General features: G+C 40.5%; 1 protein-coding gene across 3 annotated transcripts in view; it reads left to right on the top strand.

Annotated features, from left to right (window-relative positions):
* The window catches only part of LOC6568284 (polypyrimidine tract-binding protein 1), a 167,642-nt gene that overhangs the window by 24,536 nt on the left and 121,886 nt on the right, over positions 1 to 21,220 (top strand). For all 3 annotated transcript variants that reach the window (XM_032740721.2, XM_032740723.2, XM_032740725.2), the window contains one exon: positions 15,893 to 15,991. In XM_032740721.2, coding sequence (XP_032596612.1) covers positions 15,893 to 15,991 — 99 coding nt within the window. The remainder of the gene's footprint in view (positions 1 to 15,892; positions 15,992 to 21,220) is intronic.

Genomic DNA, 21,220 nt, shown 5'->3' with positions numbered 1-21,220 from the left:
GTAATGCGTGCTTTGAGCTGGCTTTTGTCTGTGTTCGCTCGCCTCGTGCGTGTGTCTTTACATTATGCATATGTGTGTGTGTGTGTGTGTGAGTTAGGGAGTGTGCGTGTGTTGGCTTGGCAACCGCTAAGCCAATTAAGTTGTCGGTTTTTGGCTCCCTACTCAAAGTGTCATCAATGAACCAACAATTGGAAATTAATAGCCGGCAAATTTGCTGTATCCTATTCCATTAACGTATCGCTTTGACCGCATTATCGTATCTATTGACCATTGGCTACGTGTATCGTAGCTTGGCATCTATTCAGCAAATCTTTTGTTCATTCAAGTGCCATTCGTGGCAATTACGGCCAAGTGGCCGCTACTAATTGGTGCACCTTAATGCGTGCAACTTCAAAGAAAATCATGGGTGACTTTAATCAGACGTGTCATACCCTTCAGTTGCAGACAGTGCCATGCAGCCAACACTTTGGCACCATTACCGCCTCTCCCCTTCTCTCACCTCACTTCACTCTCCACTCATATTTAAATCTTATTGTGGCACGTTTTCAGCTCAGTCAACGCGAGACAACTCTAAGTATGAGTTTTCAATATTGCATCTGCGCTGTGCAATCGAGAAGTTATTGAAATTTTAATAAATTAATTATAATTGTATACCAAACTATCTGCCTAACCTGTATACATCTACTTCTCTTTACAAAAAGCGTTTTTTTTATTTGGATAATCACTATAAAAATAATTGGAAATGTGACTTGGAGTAAAATATAAATGAGCACATTATATCAAAGCCAATGTTTAGTCAACATTTTGCTCTGTTTTCTCTGATTTTTCTTTTAATTATATATCAAGCTGACGTCAAACTATTAAAAAGGAGACAATTTTTATGGTCGCTGTTGACTCAAATATTCCATTTGCCTAATAACTCAACCAACTTTTGGTTCTTTGCCACATTAATCGGTGCAGTTACAATTTGATTGAACGACAAATTGTAGAATTGCTTTCAACATAATTAATAAAATAACATTTGCTATAATTTCTACGATTTGTTAACATTAAAGTGAATATATAGAGGAACCACTCATGCAAACCTCGGCAGTCCTTGGGCTGCAACAATTTTCGATGCTCTTCTGAAGCGCTGGCTATTCTAGAGGCTGTTGCATGACACACCACGGGGCTGCTTGCGACGCACGGTTTGCTTTTCTGTCACTAAATTTTTTTTGCATACTCAATTATGAAAAGAAATTATTAAGTGCTAGCTGCGCTGAATTAGACTGCAATTGAGTGTAACCGTACTGGGGCATGGTAGATGCAACAGGAGCAATTGCGGCAGGGGGGTAACTCGTGGCAGTTCGTGCAATGTCTTTTGCGGCCTGCCTGTGGCCTGTTGGCTCATATTTTTGCCTCATATTTTAGCCAGCCGCTTTTTTCGAGGTAGCTTGTGGCGCACGTTGCCGGTTGGTGAGAGGCGTGTTTGTGTTGTTTGTGTTGCTGTTCGTCTGCATGATATAAATGGTGCACATTTTGTGCATTTCATTTGAGTCATATGCCAGCCAAAATGTGTGGCATTTTCCTCGCCCATATATATCGTCAGAGTCGGAGTAGTCCTCATCTGATGAACATGATGATGATAATGTCGGGGGCAATGAGTGACGACCTGCCCAGCCACTTTTGTGGCATGGGGCAGCGTTGAGACGTCAACAGGTTGCTGCTGGCTGTTGCATTTGGGGAGCCGAAGATACTTGAGTGAATTTGTGGTTTGTTTGTTGATTTTTTTTTTTTTTTTCAATTTAAGTATTAGGGTGTCCGAGTTCTGGATACGTGCCAGAATCTTATAAGTTCAGCTACATTATCCAAATGGCGTTATCAGCAAAGCTGCTAATGAGGCATTTATATTCCCGCGCAATTTTAGTGAATTATTTTTTAATTGGCTGTGAGTTTACACACTTGCTAATTGCGACTTTTCGCTTTGATGAAATCGAAAGAGCACACAACTTCTCCGATGCTCGTCAGCGCAACTCGATCGTCGCATATTTGTGTATTTGTGTATCGAATTTAACGATTCTAGCAATTTGCACAAGATAAACAGAAGAACAAAACAAAGAAAAAAAGAGACTTTTCCGAAAGACTCGTCAAGCAAATAAACAAAATAAGCGGCAGTCAGGCACCAACTGCTTGTTGCGACCCACTCACATAAAGTCAGACGGCAGACGGACACAGACGGATGGACAGATTGGCCAGGCAATGAGAAACCATCCAGCCAACAGAAACAACAGTCTCAGAGTCTCATCCGCCTCCGCATTCGCTTCAAAGCGAAAGAAATCGGATCAGATCAGACGGCATTATATATGGCGGGGGTACGTCAAACGCAAACACTAGCAAAATATTTATGCATGAGAATGGAAATTGTTGCAGCGAATGAAATGAGCATTTGATGATATTCCTTGGAACTTGAACGAATGTTATTCGTGGTTTTTTTTTACTTTTGTTTTTTTGCTTGAAACTTAAGTTTTTTTTGTTTGTTATTTTTATGTACATATTGCTAAGATCTTGTGCTTCGTTTGTTATTTAAATGTTTGCACTCTAGACGAAATTTGACAATAGGCAAGGGCAGTATGTAAACACTGAGCGGATCTTTTTGTTTTTAAACCAAATGGAAATAGCTTTTTATTTGTTTGACTTTTGTGAAATGCAGCTAGTGGAATTTGTATTTTAATATATAATATATTAAAATTTGGTTATAGTATATATATTAAAATATTTATGAAAGTAGTTCCTATGTAGATAAAGGATATGTGCACAGCTCATAGAAATTGTATTATTCTTAGTATATTTAAATTTTAACCAGAGTACAAAGTATTATTCGCCTTTATTGTTCGTTTTTGTTGCAAAGTCTTATATTCAGCAAGGCGGCAAGTCTTTGACTTTATATTTGAGTAAATAATTAGACCAAAGAAGAAACAAACAAGTAATTGTGAATTTCCACTAACTTACACAAATTTATGAGCAATTGTTAAGCTTATTAAACTATTTATAGCTTAAGTTAAGCACCCAGTTTTATTGCGAGCAGTAGCAAGCGTGAATGATTTGCAAAATGGTGTCATGCCCATTCGAAACGATATTGCTGTGCTGCTTTTGTTTCAGCTCGTCGCCAGCCGTCGTTGTTCGTGTTTATTATGCGGCGCAGCAGAGCAGATCATAAACACACTGCCACGATATGGTGTGCGGGTGTTGCTGTCTGAGTGTGTGTGTGTGTGTGTTTGTGTCTGTGAGTGTTTTTGAGTGATTCGTTAGCTTCACTGCAGAATGATCAAAAATTAAACCAAAAAAAACGCGATGACGATAACTATTTAGCGAAATCTAAACAATTTCGCCACATGTGGCGGATGCAACAAAATGGGAAGTCAACAATTAATAACAGTAAATATACCGAGAAATAGAAGGCAGTCATATTAGGCTCAACATACAGCTGCTCATGGCAAAGTATCTTTAAGATACGCTTCACACGAGCCAATCGCGTGCTCATTATTTGTGTATATTGTGTGTGTGCCTAATCTAAATAAGCACCATGCATAGATTTTATAGCGGTCGTGCTTGTGTCCAACTGACACACATAAGAAGCGCCTCAATTGCTTTCGATCTGCCTACGAAAGGCGATCACATTATGACGCTTTCAATAATGCTCATACCCGGTCTTAAAATCGCAATCGTCTGTGTTTATAACGATTATTGCCGAGTCATGTGTCGCTGCTGTGGCACTGTTGCACTGTTGCTCTGTTGCATATGAGCCAATTTTCGCTGCATTGCATTTTAACGGTTGACGAGCTTTGCTATTTATTCTTGTTCTACTGTCTGGCTAATTAAGCAAATGTCGTTTCGATGAGACCAATTTAAAGCTTTTCGACTAAACTTGGCCGGTATAATATTTTGATTTTTAATTTTCTTGCGTGAGGGCTTTGTTGTTAGCCAACTTTTGTGTATCTGGCTCTTTGCAAATTTGCTTGCTGTTTTAAGAGCACGAAATTTAATTAATTAAAACTGCACTAACTCGCTGCATGCAGACAACAGCTAGTCAGACAATCAGGCTGATATGTCGGTAAATTGTATACCTTTCGACAGCATGGCTGGCGATTTGTGGGTGTGTGTGTGTGTGTGTGGGTGTGTGTGTGTGTGTGTGTGGGTGTGTGAGTGTGTGAAGGGTTAGACACGCGTGTACCAACGCTTGCATGCATTATCCTGCATTGTCTGGGTTAACTGTCCAGGTTAAAAGTAAGCGCTGCCGTGTCTAACTAAATGTGCTTGTGTGTGTATCTGTGTGTATCTGTGTGTGTACTTATGTGTGTGTCTATGCGACCGTTTTCGCTTAATTATGAAGTTTTGATGCCATCGGCCATCAGTAAATCGGATTTAAAAGTTTTAAATAGTTTTTGTAGATTTTATTTTGGCGTGATTTCAATGAGCTTATCGCTAAATACTAAAAAAGTTAAAACAATATTATAAATGTAGTTTACGCTAATAGGATAGTTTAAGCATATTAGGAACTATGTAAATCGGTTTGTTTTTAATATACGCGAATAAAAATATTCCCAAGTTTGAATTTTAATAATGTTAAAATGCTTTGCTTTATATGACTAATAAAACTGATAATAAATCGCTTTAGATTTATTTTTGAAAACTTTAAGAAAAAGATTTATTCGTCACGGTCAGCTTTTGATAGTATTCAAAAAAGGAAGTTGAATGAAATTAATTTTAAACGATTTTTGTTACGCATTATTTTCATAAAACAAAATGATTTGTATAGTGATGAGCAACAAACAAAATGTGTTTTTTTTTTTTTATATTTTATTTGCACCTGCAGCAGAGACACACTCTCTTTTCAGCTGTGTTAAGACTTTAAGGCTTCTGAAAGTGGAAACAAATGAAATTTGAGCCATTTGGAAAAGCGCTTTTCCGGATGCGCCAGCAGCAAGCAGAAGCTAATGAACTAGATTAGATTTCAGACCAGGCAAAACCTGGAAATTTGTACGTGTTTCTCTCTTGCAGTTGTCTGCATCAACTGGCGCTCTTAACTGTGCTTTAAAAGACAACCGCCATATTTAACACTAAGCCAGCCAACTAATTGGTCAGCTTTTGTATATGGCCACATGTGCGTGCATGTATGTGCATGTGTGTGTGTGTGTGTGGGGGGGTTAGTGAGGGTGTGAGTCTGTGTATTTGTGCATTAAGCTTTCAGCTTGTCAACCAGCTATCTATATATCCATTTATATATCCATGCATGGGCTTAGCCGCTGGCTTTTCGGGAGCTATACACACGTCACAAGTGCAGCAAACGTAAACGTTGGCTATTCAACACGTCAGCCAGCGGCTTAACTTGTTGCACACACAATATGCTACCCATTCAGTTAGCCAGCCAGCCGCAGTGTTAGTCAGAGCTCCGCGTCAACCTTGAAATGGAATGAGGGGTGGAGGCTGTGCTTGGGTGTGTGGGGATGGGCGTGAGCAAGTTTTATTAAGCGATGCTGGGCATTTGACTTATGACCTGGGACACGGCATAAAAACAGAAGCGCTTATACATTATGTAAAAACTTGAAAAATTGTTTAGTCGCTTTCGTTTGTGTGCCGTCTTGCAACGTTGAACACGTTTTCTGTCAATTTAATTCCTAATTAGTCACAGCCATTTTAGAGGCAGACCTCCCCTCTCTCCGTGGAGAGGACTCTGGACGCTTTTCCGTAATTGAAATTGACAGCTGCTGATGCTGGACCAGCAATTTGCACGTGATTTCATTGCTAATTATTTGGTAAGCATCTGGTCATATAACTATGACAAAAGTGTCACTTATACATAGCCAGTTGAGTGTTTTTGGCTACGTGTTTAATGTGGCTTCCATTTCAATTCACTTACCGCCCACAAAGAACATAAATCTTGGCCAATGCACCAGCCAATCGCTGTTAATAGCTTTATGTTAATTAGCCAACCGAACACTGACCACTGAGAATTCTTCAATAAAACTTTGATTTGCCTATAAACCGATGAGAATGTCTCAACAATTGTTGCCTTCGTGCCATGTTCTAAGCAGACAGCAGCTTCTATGTACAAACAAACATATGTATATGATTGAATAAGTTGACTGCCAGCTGCAAAGCTAATGAGGCACGTTTAACTGTGATTGATTGCTGAATAGATCGCCGCAAGGTTGCCGGCTGTGCCAAGTGTTTGGTTTGCCTCTACAAAGCTTTTGCTAAGCGCTTAAAATTAACCACATAAAAAAAAACAATACAATTACACGCTAAACTTCAGTAAAGAACCAAACTGCGATATACACAACAAGTAAGTAATACAGACGCTTAATAAATGATAGCCCAGCTTGTTGAAATTTTGGGTTCATTTTTCTTTTGAGCCAGGCCATAAAAATGGCAACAAGTGTGTCCTAAGTTGCGTTTCCTCTTTTTGGGGCAATAGCATTAAAAGTTTCCGTCTGCTTCACATGTTTTACGATTTTCTTCGTCGCCTTGTGGGTCTTGCGGCCATTTTATGCCAAATCGTGTAAAGTCAACTTGAAGCGCACCCCGACTTGAATACTCTGCAGATAGTTTGGAAAAGTACAGCTTTTCCTAAGGAAACATTTCAACTGAAGAAGCGTTCAATTTGCAAAACAACAAATGGTAAAAAAAACCTGATTTCAAATTATTTTTGCCACACGTAACTTATTATTATCAACACATGCCACTTATATATAATTGTTATTTCGTATATCTAGTATTTTTATTATCAGAAGCTTTTATTTATACCTAGCGGATGGACTACACATACTTACTTATAAATTGTGGAATATTGTCTCAATTAACGTTGATATCATACAAATATCATTTAGGAAGTGCTATCAGAAAAGTTATCGAAATATAATGTCAAGAGGCCAAAATATTATCTGTATGCTGCACGGATTCTTTAATACGAAAAATGTTTGATAAAAGAATATATAGATTTGCTCATCCTAGACAAAATAGGAGCATGTTGCCTATTTATCAATTGTGTTGCGTTGAGAAGTTTTAATAATAGCAAAGTATTTTCATTGTTTGATGTACTTGCACATTTCGTCTCTATGTGGGAAGATTGCATAAGGCAATATTATTATACAGACTTAGTCCAGTATCCAATGACGTCAGAGTCGTGACATGTGCCATGCTAAAGTTGTAATAACCCATGCAAGTGTATTGCATTTCAATTGTCTGGTCATATAACCAAGTACTCTGAGCACTCTGTAGTTTGCTATTATTATATAATTTCATTCAATGTTTTTCTGTTGTGGTTGTGTTTGTTGTTGTTGGTTTTGTTGCTACTACTGCTGCTAGTGGCAGTTGTAGCAAGTTGTAACTATGCCGGCCGGCAGCCGGTTAAGTTGTTTGACAAGTTTTTCCACTTGCCCCCGTCTCTTTTCGTGTGTGAGTAAGTGTCATTGCTGCGATGAGCTCATCAGCAGCCGGCAGCCGGCAGCCACATGGGCGCGATCAGCTGTGCAAGAGGCAGCCACAACAACAAGAAGAACAATAACAACAACAACATTGTAAAAAGTTTACTCAAGATCTTTTCGTGCAATTCTGTTTGCTGGCTTTCAACTTGAACCCGTGAGATTGAAACGTGTGCGTTTTGCGAAACGTGCCTACAGTTTCGACACAATTTTGTTGTTGCTGGGCTGGGCTGGGCGGGCATAGGGTTGTGGCATTTTGCAGTCATTAATTTGACGATGCTAAATGAGAATTTATGTGTCTACTGCAGCGGCGTTGGCCAAACAATTTCTCATGCATAAACATTTTTCAACGTTGACTGACAGTTGAGTCGCTCGATTCTCGAGTTTGCCGCTGAGACAACAACGACTCGTTCTGAAAAACACAAATGTCATTAACACTTGTTCTCCAAGCGCGGCCTGACCAAAATTTATGGAAAAATAGCTTGAAAAAAAAAGATTAAAAAAAATTGCAGCTTCCACAACTCATTACGCAGACGACCGTTTATGGTTTGTCTAACATTCGTTTTTCAACATTTAACAAATTTATGAATGCAAGTTGAAATGCTGTTCTTGGTGTCGGACTACATAAAAGGACTGAGTCTAAAGCGAAAAATGTTGTATTTAACAAATACAGATTCAGATATAGATACTTAAGAACCATACTTGCTATCCCATTGCACAACTGGTTAAAACAAGCATACAACGCCTTAAATGGCTATGGTTATGAATTTTGAAGAATTGTGCATTTATGGCAGACTTGAACTCATGTTTCAGCCCTCTATATATATATATGTCTATATATATGTATATATAAATAACTATAAGCAGACGTCACTTGATCTGCCACGCATTGAATTTCACACCAGAATGAAGCTCATTTATTATCGCTTGGCGTTACGTTTCAGTGGCAGCCAAGCCAACGCAGAATAACAACGACGATGATTATTATGATGAGGGATAAGAATGGCAAGAAGGCTGGGCGATATCCAAACTTCTTTTGTACTGGCTGGCTTTTGTTTCTGATTCTGATTCGGATTTTGCGATACGCATTTGACAGCTCAATTGCGCAGTCGCAGCCCCCAGTTCAAGGCTAGTCGTGACTTTTACTTCTCTTTAACTTTGTTGGAGAGTTCACAGTGTTCATCAGTGCGGATTTTGGAGTGTGTGTGAGTGCGAGTGTGTATCCCAAACGTGGGCAGACTAATTTCGTTGAAATGTTCTGTTCTGTAAACTAATTTCTCAATGCATGAGCGCAAGAGAAAAACATGAGAAAAACAGCAAAGCAAACAAGCAACATTCAAATGTGGTGGCAACGTACGTCCATTTTGTATAGCGTTTGAAATTGGCTGCCTTCGTCATAGCTCGTTTTATTTATATAATACACGTGTCCAGCGACAACAATGGGGTATATTACATTCTGACTAATCATATTCGTCAAAGATTGATATTACAATTATGGAGAATGGTTTTCCTTCGTTTTGTATGGTATGGATGGAGGCGTCTCCAATCTCATAAGATATATGTTTGATCATGTTTACTGGTCGAGTCTATATAGCCATTTCAATCTATTTATTTTTCTATCTATTCGCCTGTGTCTTTGCAAAATAGTCGAATCATTATATCATATTTCTGCGATAGGAAACCAAATCAAACTTACCAAATATGCGTACTATTAACGCTTTGAGATATAACCTTCGAGATCTGAATGGCTCCCCTTGGAGCAATCAATCGAACTTTTTTGCTTTGCTAACCAAACGTGTAAATAAGTTTCTGCAATGTTGACAAAAAACTATTAACATCATATAGATTTCTTGGGAAGTACAGAACAGTTTTTTGAATTTATAATGAAATGTAAATAATGGCAATTTGAAGTGGATCTATTCAAGGAATTATATACTTTTTTTATCTTCCCTGGGTATATTAAAATCCGTTAACGCTTCTACTCGGGTTTCCATTTTTTTTTCTCGTGTGCCTGCTACACAATGCAACACAACACTATTTTGTTTGGTCTATAAGAAATTGCCAAAATGGACAACAACAGCCACGGAGGAAGAATAAATAAACAAAAATAAAGAATAAAAAAGAAACGAAACGAAACGAATGAATGAAAAAGCATTCACTAACTGCACTCACATATGTACAAATATGTATGCGCGAGACTCGTGAGAGCCAGAAGCATTTCAAATATCATCAGGTGTTTTCATTTCATTTGCCAGAAATGTTGTCTGGCGAAAACACACTCGGGCAAAATGATGAAAAATTTCCAGAGTCTCGACGACAAGCAGCAGCAGGGGGGCAGGCGGCAGTCCAAGTGTGTTAGCCAACCACAATGGGATTATGTTTGTTTCAAGTATTAAAGGTAAACATTGCTTAGTTTCGAGCATTGCAAAAGTGGTGCTTCAGAATGTAATATCTTAAGCCAGATCAGAGCATAGAAGAGTTGATAGTCCGCCTTTCTAGTTAATTGACAAAATGTAGAACGTTTTTACGGTTTCTTCAATCATCAATCAATGCGGCTAGTTGATGATGGCTGCCTTTATTTCCATTCATTGGCAGCATAGAATAGCCGCTGCTGTTGCCGCTATAGGATTAGCAGAGTTGGTCTGCACGCTGTGCAACCTGATTGCAGTGTCACCTAAACCATTGTGCGTTGACATTTTTAATTACACACAATCACACACACCGGCTGTCCTGTCAGCCTCTGAGAGGGTGGTGCGTGTTTCTGTGCTGTGTACCGTGTGCTGGTAAATGATAGATGATACCAGCTGCGCTACTTAATTTTGCGTTTTGGGGGCAGCTGCACTGCGCAACACGCATACGCCACGTTACCGTTGCTGCACTCTACTCCATCATGTCTCGCAGCCGTTGAGAAAGAGCAAGAGTTGAGCACCGGCTGACAGACAATATTCCTGGCCGGGCTTAGGCAAAGCCAGCGATGCAGCATTACAAGGCATGACTCGGAATTGGGCATGCAATTGGGTGTGAGAGTTGGGTGTGCAAGTGTGTGTGCTAGTGTGTGTGTGTGTGTGTCTACCTACCAGAAAAGGCGACACTATCCTTGGCATCAAAATGCAAAGCAAACAAAAGCCCAGCCAGAGACTGTGCTTCTCTCTGTGTATTCTGCGTTCTGCTTGTTGCAGCTTTCAACACTAATGCAATTTGATGCGTCGCAAACCCGCACAAATGCACACACCTACACACCTTCACACCGCCACAAACACACACATGCACACGCACATGCATTAAGCATGCAACATTTTAGCGTGTGAGGCAACAAAGGCGGCTGCCTTGGCGCGCTTGCGTGGGTGGTTTTTTGTAAATCCTGCACAGAATAGGATTTTCAACACATTTGCTCTGCGCGTTTGTTGCATAGTTTTAGGCGTTGCATGCACAACGCTAAGCCGGGCATTTGGCAAGACAGCAACTACGGCGACAACGTCGACGTCGTCTCGTGCGGCATCACAGTTGCATGCCACACAAAAGCATGCTATTATTTTGCTCACTCTTCTTCTTCTGCAGCTTATCATTATTATCTTGGCGCTTCCGTTCAATAGCAGCCAGCGTGCAGTAGCAACAAGAAGAGCGATACCATCGCCGTGCAACACCCTGCAACGTGGCTTTATGCAAATGCTGCATTTTGCTTTTCAATTTCGTTCGTCTTACAACTCCCTTTTGCCGTATCCGATCTGGTTGCAACAAGTTGCGCCCAGCCAGCTTCTTGCCTTGTTTTCCCATCGCATTAAGCCAGTGTGCACAGTTGTGGGGATTTGTGAGAAATATGGGTGCTATTCTTTGCATAAAGTGCCACTCCCTCTCTATTTCTCCCCCTCTCCCTCTCTCTTGTTATCTTTCACGCCCTTGCAGTGCGGCACGCCTTTTATTTACTTTCACTTTGTTCTTTCTTTCACTTCTCATGCTACATCTGCACAATTCCGTTTACATTTCTTGGGTTGCAACTGTTGTTGCTCTCCCTGTTCCTGCTTCCTACTCCCTGCTCCCTGCTCCTGATCCCTCCTGCTGCGGCTCCTTCTTCTGCTAAGTGTCACAAATCTAAGCGATTTTAGCTTTTTAATGCGCATCGATTGGTGCACTGCAAGAGTGCCGAGTGCCGAGTGCCCGAGTCCTGTGCATGAGAGCTAGATATGGTATCTGATATGCAAATCTCTGGCTTATAGCTAAAATATATGTGCATTTATGTATGTACGTATGTAGGTAGAGCTTTCTGCCTTTATTCCGCTCACATTTTTATTGGCCCTTTGCGTTACTCGACTTTGGCTATATTAAAAGCATTAGAACATAAATAGTTTGCAATATTAAACATTGTGCACTTCTCTTATATGTACTTAGTATTTTTTTTATACTATTGTCGAGAGAGTATTAAACATAAGTTTTCAAGTTTGTAATGTAATGAAGGAGGCTTCTCCGACTCCATAAAGTATATATACATTCTTGATTAGCAGCACTATCCGAGACGATACAGCCTTGTTCGTCTGTTTGTCTGCTTCTATGCAAAGTGGTCCCTCAAGCTGAATAAAACGTCTTCTTGCTGCAGCAGTACTTATGTCCGAGATGATCGAGGTTGGGTTCTAATATGAAAAGGTTTCTTGTTCAACAAGATACTCGAGCCAACATTCCTCATTATGCGTTTTATGTTTCTAACATATGGAAACTATTAGAAGCGACCTACTACACATATCGGAACTCCCACAGGAATAATCGGTCGAAAAATGAGTTCTGTTGCTATCCCAACCAATTTCACTTGTTATATCTGCTTATTTCCTTCGCACATTTGGATAAAAAAACGAGCAGCATCTGACCAATATATCAACTGTATCGATTTTGAAATGTGTATGCATAATTTGTAGTCGAAATGCAGTTGATTCTCTTACTGCCACATGTAGAATTCATTTGGATTACACCACATTTCCATTTGCTTGGCGAATGATACTTAAAAATGTTCATCAATTTATCATTATTCATCATTAAAAGCCCGTTGTGGTCACTGAGTCACCCAGTTAGCTGCAATTGCAACTGCAACTGTAGCTGCAGCCCACCACGCCCCTTGCTCATTCAATCCACCTGTTCATTAACCTGTGCGGCATTGTTTACAATATCAGTGCCAGGGGCTTGACAGCTCCCCTGGCGTATCCACCCATTTGGCGTTGCCAATTAACATGTGCAAAAATGTTCGCTTCATTTGGTTGGGCCACTTGCCGCAAATGCTGTTTGGAGCTGCTGCTGTAGTTGCTGTTGCACTGCGGCAATGCGGTGCGCATAGTCAGCCGAGTGGAAAATGCAACGGCAAATGCCATGAACTTGTTGTTGCAACGACAACGACAACAACACCGTCACAGGCCGCTACTTAGCTTTGGGCTACTTGTTAGAGGCTGCATGATGCATGCAAGTTACTAGCGCATTAATCATGATATGGATTGCATTTGCGTAGTTTGGCTTGCAATGATGATGATGACGATAATGATGATAATGAGCCCGACCACCCTCCTCCCTCCCTGGGGCAAGTTGCAGTTTAAGTACTTTGAAGCCTGGCATTGCCATTTGGCATTTATTTCGCTGCTTAAATGTCAAGCATATTGTATCAACGAAAGCTGGACAAATTAACGCGTGGGTGGCATGCCCCGAAACAGAGACGGGGGACCAGAGACTTGGAGACCATGCGACCGGGTCATGCATCAATGTCAATGCCGTTGTTGGCAGTTGCATACTGAGAAATGTACTTGCAACAGTCATTGTCGATGTTGTTGCCGCTACTTTTCCCATATATATTCATATGTTTGCCACATGTGTCGCAGCAGTTGTTGTTGTTGGTGCGGCACCGACTCTCTGACGCTCTGTCGCGTGTCACAATAAAAACACACACACACACATACACTCACATACGTGCAACAATGTTCGAAAGTCAAGCAACGTCAATTTCCGTTTGTTGTCGTCGTCATTAAAATGCAAGCGGTCATGCCTGGCCGCACTTTGGCGCTCACTACTCTTCCACTGATCATCTTAATCTTGATGATGATGATGCTGATGCTGATAATGATAATGATACTGATAATGATGGGGAAGTTGCTGTTGCCACTTTTCGTCGCTCGCTTAAGTGCTGGCAAGCATATTATGCAGAATTCTATTAATTAGTTGTGCCGGGCCGGGCCGAGCGTGTTGGCGACACTTTTGTAGCACTTAACACAATTTGCTGCCACTAGAAGATAGAAATGTGTGATGTCTGCGTAAACAAACTGACAGACAGGTGACAGACAGAGACAGTCAGTCAACAAGACTGTGGCGGTGGCTGTGTAGGTGATGGAGGCGCTTGTTACCGTAATCGATAGCCAAATGATGAGTGCCCTATTTGTAGGCTGTCAAAATATCAAAGAGACCACCTTGGCGGTTTGGGTAATGCGATTTGAGAAATTGTTTTTCAAAACTAAACACAATCTACAATAACTCAAAAGCAATTATGTGGAAAGGGTTGAACGATGGTTGCGACGACAAATGAAATGCCGAAAAGATGAAAACTGAAACCGAAATCAAGACCGGAAATTGAAATGTAATTGTAAGTGCATGCATGCAACGTTGCCGCTGCGGCTGCTTCCTGATTTTTGCAGCGCGTGGCAACGTTCTTGAAGCTGGCACTGTTGTTGTTTTTGCTGTTGTAGTTGCTGTCTTTAATGCCGGTGGCAATGCAAAGTTTTGACAACATTTGCCACTTTGTCATGCAATTTTAATTTCAACGTTCGCTTGCGTTTTTACTTTGTAGTTGGACTCAAACGCCCTGCTCGTATTCCGACAAAGTCGAAAACTTTTTATGGTGGGTGTGAAAGAGGTCGTGAGATGAGCGAGGGAGGGGGTGGAAAGTGGGGGACTTTGCAACTGCAGTTATGATTTACTTGCCACACGCTGTCCCAAAACGAAACCAAACGCAGCGCAACGAAATGAAGTCATCAAAAACATTGACGTCGTTACGCAAAAGCGGAAATGACAATGATGATGATGAGGACGATGATGTCGTTGATGCTGATGCCGATGCTGATGCCACCGATGCCGATGATGATGATGCCAAATAAAACGTTGGGCAAATGTGACTGTGATTTGTGCCCAGGATGCTGCTGCCGGGCAGGACTTGGTGAGGAGGCCGAATGTCGTTCCTATTAAAACGCGTGAAATTGAAAAAGGCGAAAAATTGTGCAATGCCAACAGAATTGGCAAACTGTTGGACCAGTCGTATTCATTGTGACTGTTGTCACTGTTGGTGGAGAGGAGAAGTAGCAGGTGGAGAAGGGAACTTAAGGGGGACATCAGTGGCAGGAAACGGTTTATGTGGGGCACCGTGCTAAAAGCTGTCAACTATTTGATTGTCGTGTTGACCGTGCCCAGCATCCTGCTACCCAACTGCTTCTTGGCCCGAACAATGCGAATGCATTCTAGAGCAACGGTTATCGTAAAAGTTATTTGCCAATATCCCAGATATTTTTCCAGAGGGTATCCAAGTCCTTAAAGTAACTTTGCATGAACTGTAATGCTCCAAATTCAAGTCTTTTGTATGGGAAACTATGGGAAACTTTTGATATTGATTTAAAATGACAATTTTGATACTAAACAATCGATATAAGAAGAATCCGAAGCGGATTGTGTCTCCTTTGCCAGAAGAAGGTGCCGTATCCCAGGAAAACATGTCTCGGAAACAAGCTCGGAAGGCAACAAAACCCTCAATGCGACAAAAGTTCTTGAATTCTTAAATCACGGTTGATGGAAGAGCTATAGGCTCAGAAGGTGGCATAATAGATCTGACTACGTCGCAGTGTATAAGGTTCCCAAATAATAATAGTAATAATAATAAATAGACTGTTATATAATATATATTATAAATATATGTCGATGACCAAGTCATCGGCTGAGTAAATTTACAAAACACATCTGCTGCAAACAACACTGTAAAATATGTATTTTAAATCTGTTAATTTCTTTTACACACATTTATAATGCTTAAAGTTAATAAAATACTTTTTTAAATGGTTTCCAAATTAGCTTTCTAAATATAAGTTTAAGGTTTAATATTTGATATATTTTGTAATACAATCCAGGGTATTCCGTTGTCAAACACTTGCGACCTTAAGCAGCGGTATTCCCAGTCTTACTTTCTGTTTAATGCCAATGTATTTTTATCGTTTTGAATTAAGCGCTGCGAGAATTCACAGCTCAAGCTGGTAAGCATTAACACTGGCAATGATTAAAGTTGTGTGCCATTTTCAGTTAGCATGATTTAGTTACCCAGTACATAAGAACACTCACTATAATATAAAATCAATCTTACACTCCAGTACTACTCATGTCAACTAATAAACTAACATGTCTTTCTATTTGCGTATCATTTCTATTCACAGGTAGCGACCATGATGTCCTGCCCCCTACCTATGCCATTACCAATACCAATAAATTCAATAATAAAAACTGAATTCTCACCGGTTCACATTGGAGTTAAGGTGAGTGAGATGACGACGATGATGACGACGTCGACGTCGACAAAGCTCTCTAAATAAATCTAATACAAAGAGCAACACTCGTTGCCCCATTATGAAATAGTGAATTAAGCGCATAAATGCGAATATCATGCAAATCGCGATCCCCATGACCGAAAAGTCAACAAGTGGGGCAAAATGCTAAATGTAAATGTTGCCGCTAAACTGGCACACAAGCCAAAGCCAAGCAGACGCTGCTACCACCACAAGCACCACAGACACAGGATGTGACAGCATGTCGAGTGGGGTTGGCCCATTGTTGACATTATTGCATAAGCACATACATGAGAAACATACATACATATATATATATATATATATATATACATACATACATATCTAGATATATATATATTCACCCACATAGAGGCAACGGAACGGGAACAGAACATAATGTGCGCCACTAAATCAAATTGTTGCTTACCAAGATGGTGACGGGTGACGCTCTCCTCATTCTCATCCACATTCACATTCACATCCATATCCTCATTTGACTACAACTTTAATGCGCAGTGATCACATTTTAATGATATCAAAATGCAGTGCCCGCCAGTTCACATTGTTGTTGTTGTTGTTGTTGATGTTGATGTTGTTGTCGCTAAGGAATAATGATGTCAAACCTGTGAGCTGGCCGCATTCAACGAGCAGTGGTCTGGTGCTGGTGTTGGGGCAGCATCAAACAATGGGGGTAAACAATGTTGTGGAACGCGTCACGTTTGATAAATGCTGCAACATATTTCTTGATTTTGTTTGTCCTTTCGTTTAAATGCCACACATAAATCTATTTTTGAATGAAAGCCACTGTGTGGCACAAACGTGGCGTATGCGCAATATATATATATATATATATATATATTTATATATTTACACTTTTTGGCAGAACTCCCCTTTTATTGTTGTTGCTGTCTGTTTTGCTTTTATCTGAAGGAAACGGTGCTTATTGTTTGCATAATGGACGCTCGTTAGCGCTGTATGTGTGCGAGTGAGTTTGTGTGTGTGTGTGTGTGCGAGTGTACGATTGTAAAACTCAACCTGCCGCAAAGTTACTTTAAAGCAATACTCTTGCATTTCGCTGACAACGCTTAAAACCGATATAAATGCGTTTTTAATTTGTTTTATGTTAAAATTATTCGCTGTCGCGCCCCCGGCCCGTGTCAGCTGCGGGTGTCCTTGTCAGTTTTTGTCAGTATACGTTTTACACAAATGAATTCCAGTTATTCTCCTTTTGTGTGTACAAAGACAAAAAAAAAAGAAACGCTGGACGACATTTTGCTTTCAACGCAAAATATATTTTGACCAAACACCCAAAGCGAAAGCTGGCCACTGTTCGGGTCAAAGATTAAAATATAAAATGCATTCAATATGCATTTCATACATTCACTCAATCAAACGTGCTCGCAATTTGAGTTTCCATTAATTACTTGTAAAATAAATGTTAAAGAAATCAATGAGGAATGCATAATTATTGCAGGATTAATGAATATATACATATATATATATATTATATTTAATTCTTAATCGCCTATCGCATCCTGTGTCAACATAGATCAAAGGCGAAGCCATAAATTACGCAGCGTTTTTTTTTTTATTGTACAACCCGTCAACAGCTTAACCCGCAACAGACGCCTAATTATCAGTTAAAATGAACTGGCTGATAGGCAGGCGCGGATCTGCCGCGACTAATTAAGGCAATCACAGCACGCAAAGTAGTCCTGACCGGTTGCCGGGTCTGTCTGCCGTTTGGTGATAACAGCTAACTCGCCAGTTCATAAAAAAACGTAGGCAAAAAAAAATTATATTTAATAAAATGCCAGACAACTACAACAACAACAACAACAGCACAGGAGCAGCAAGAAGCAGGCAGCAGAGTCGCCTCAGCGGGGTCAAATTTAACGAGCTACCAGCCGCGGCTGTTAAACCAAATTTCCCGCCCCGAGGAGCCAACGGGAACTTACACTTGACCGCGCGGCATAAATCACCAGGGCGGGAATTGGTCTTGGCGGCGGCTTTGGGTGGTGCATTGGCCTTTTCCTTGGCTCATAAAAAAATTATTTTTTTTTTTTGCTTAAACATCCCGTAAAGGTGTGTTGGCAAAATTATATTTAATAACAGAAAATAAGACAATGGAATGAAAGCAATTTTTATGGTCAGTTTTATGCAGTGCGAGAATAATAAATTGGGGTTAAGCAGAGAGAAAGTCTGAGGGTACAATCTCAATTCTAGGCAAAAATAAATTTAGTAAGATGTAATTGAAGAAGGATCAAATAAAATATATAAATAAAATAATACATTATATGAATAAAACCAAATACTATTACAAAATTGGTTAATATCCAATAAAAACAAGTGAGAACATTGCAGTGTGGCGTAAGGGAGTGTGAAATACTTTGTTACTAATGTAATATGAATGCAGGAAGTGGGTGGTTTCCTAGTAATTTACCTTATACCTTTGGTTACGAACTTTAAAATTGTGGGAGATATGTTTTATCGCTTTGAAATGATTGATTTTATCGACAGTATATGTTCGAAGTCTCTTGCTTTTTGTGTGTCTGGACAGACAGCATAGCGGATATTGCTCAAAACTAATATACTTTCGTATCTTCGGTATTAGTGTGATTCCCTAAAATAGATCTCTGAATAACTAAATCGAAAATGTTACTTGGAGTGAAGTACGAGTATTTACGATCCTCGTAAATATGTATTATGAATCTGTACTAGGATCACTTGTTGAACTAAATGAACAATGTATTCCTTGTCAATTATTAAGTGGCAAGCGAAAGAGATAATAAGCTCTCAGCAAATAGCAAAGTGCTAATGTATACTTTTAATGGTATTGATTAAGTGCAATCATCTTACTGATAGAAAAGTTTATTTGACTTCTGGAAATCGTCATGCTGACAAGCTGTCAGTGGACTTTTGCTGCTTATGAACTTCCGCTTGGTTTTCTTTTCTGTTTTTTTTTTTGAGCTCCCACTCAGACGACAATTGGAATGCACCTGTATACATGTCCTAGGAAAATTACTTGCCCACTTGTGTATGACTCAATTGCGCCCAGCTTGCCCAGTTTCGTTGCCTTTGAAATGACTGTCCAGGGCATAAACCTTAATTCCAACTGTGCAGCGCTTTGACCGGCCAACGAACGCTTCCGGGGTACGCAACTGAGAGGAGTGCCTTTGGCTGGAGCCCCAGCTGCTGCTCCTTTGCGTTATCCTTTTGTCTTCTTGGTTCATTCGCGTACATTTGTTGTTCTTATGCTTGTTATTAATAATTTAAGTTGCTCTCTACTTTGGTATGAAGACGATGACGAAGACGAGAACGATGTCGACGATGTGGATGATGAAGACTACGTCTTCAGCATTGTTTGCTTCTCGCCTGTATTTGTCTGGCTGTCTGTCTGGAACACTGCTGTGCTGTGCTGTGTTGTGCTGTGCTGTGCTGTGCTGTGCTGTGCCGTGCTGCGCTGCTGCATTTCTGTTTATCCTTACAAAGGATTGCGTTTCAGTTACATTTGGGAGGAGCATTGTGTTAAGCGCTTATTTCCAGCAACCTTCTGCTGTTGTTATTTTTGCCTGGATGTACTTTGTTTTATTTTTTATTTCCACTCAAATTGTTTTATTTGCCGTATACGGCATCGCAACCGTAACCCTAACTCCAGACGCCGGGCTTTATTACGGCGATTTTTCTTGAACGCATTTCGTGTGTTGTCGTTTTTCTTAGCTGTCTCTTACCTTTTGTAATTTTTATGATTTTATTTCTGTTCGTCTTCAGCTCATGCAATGCCGCCAAAGTTTCGGTACGCAACAGCGACTGTGGCGTCTGCTTTGTTTGCTTTTTCCTTTTATTATTGTAATTCATATAAAAAAGCAGAGAGTAATAGTTGCTATTCACCCCACACCACCCCACCTGCCCATGCCCCTGCTCCCTGGTGTTTTTGTGTGTGCGCGCCATAATAAAAACCTTTTTCAGAAATTAAAAAGTAAGGGAGATGCGAGCCAAATTGCCCAAAATCCGTGCCATACACAATTCACAGTTCCCATTCGGGGGGCATTGCGTATGCGCCACGTAATCCGCCAGAAAAACACACACAAAAATGTGGTGTTTTTATATTTCTTATAATTTTTTTTTTTTGCAGTTTGATTTGATTTTTGCCTTGTGGCTTTGCTTTTGTTATTTCCTCCGTCTTGGCAAGCGTTAAAAATTATAGTTATTTAGGATATGATTATTTTGGTGGAGTGGGTTAATTTGTATTTCTGTTCAGCCACAAGAGCTTGTGGCACATTAGACATGCACACGCCATCCTTTAAAATGGGCAATTCTGCCACTGTTGCTGTTGTTGGCTCGGCCCATTACGCAACACAGCAAAAGTAGCGGTGCTAACAACAAAAGGCTAACGGCTAATTATTCCCCAGTTAACGGGCGCAAGCACACAAAACAATCGTTAAACAAAAATATTATATCATGGTCCACATTTCTGTGCGTGTCCAAACTAATGCGGCACGCAGGCACAACAACAGTAACCAGGCATATAATATGCCTAAGAAACATGCTTGAGGCATATAACTGTGAGCTGAATATGGGAGCGGAGGGAGCCGGAGGATGCGTGTCTTGAAAGACATTGGGAACCTCAGGATTAGTTAACAAGCAGCCACTGTAGTTGTTGCACACACACACACGCACACACACACATAAGTCAAGCATTTTGGCCAAAAATGGGCAAGAACTATGTTCAAGTACAGAGTACAAGATGGAGGCAAGCAGCAGCAGTAGCAGTAGCAGCCGCAGCATCAGTAGCAGGTCCTGTGATGTCCTGGTTGAAATCGAAAAGGGATAGACATTAATTTCAATTAGGGCGTGTCTCTTGTTACGCCCCGAACGTTACTCAAGTTGCCAGCAATTCAACGGAAAGATGATGGGGTGAGGGTAAGTTGGAATGGGTGGGTGCCAAGCTGAGGGCAGCAGCTACTTGTCGTCTTGTTGCTGGTTATCCTGTCGCTGGCCTAAGGCGCATGCAAGTTTTGCTGCTTGTTAACGTTGTTGTTTTTCCACGCAAGCGTTTTGTTTACTATTTTTGCGTGCATGTGTGCATGTGTGTGTGTGTGTGTATGTTGGACCTTGTACACACGTTCGCATTATTTATTATAGTTGACACAAAGGACAACAAGAACAATGCTCTCGTCACACAATAGTAGCAGC

This window comes from Drosophila grimshawi, unplaced genomic scaffold, assembly GCF_018153295.1.
Source record: "Drosophila grimshawi isolate 15287-2541.00 unplaced genomic scaffold, ASM1815329v1 contig_311, whole genome shotgun sequence".
Classification (NCBI taxonomy): domain Eukaryota; kingdom Metazoa; phylum Arthropoda; class Insecta; order Diptera; family Drosophilidae; genus Drosophila; species Drosophila grimshawi.
This window is presented reverse-complemented; position numbering and strand designations above follow the sequence as displayed.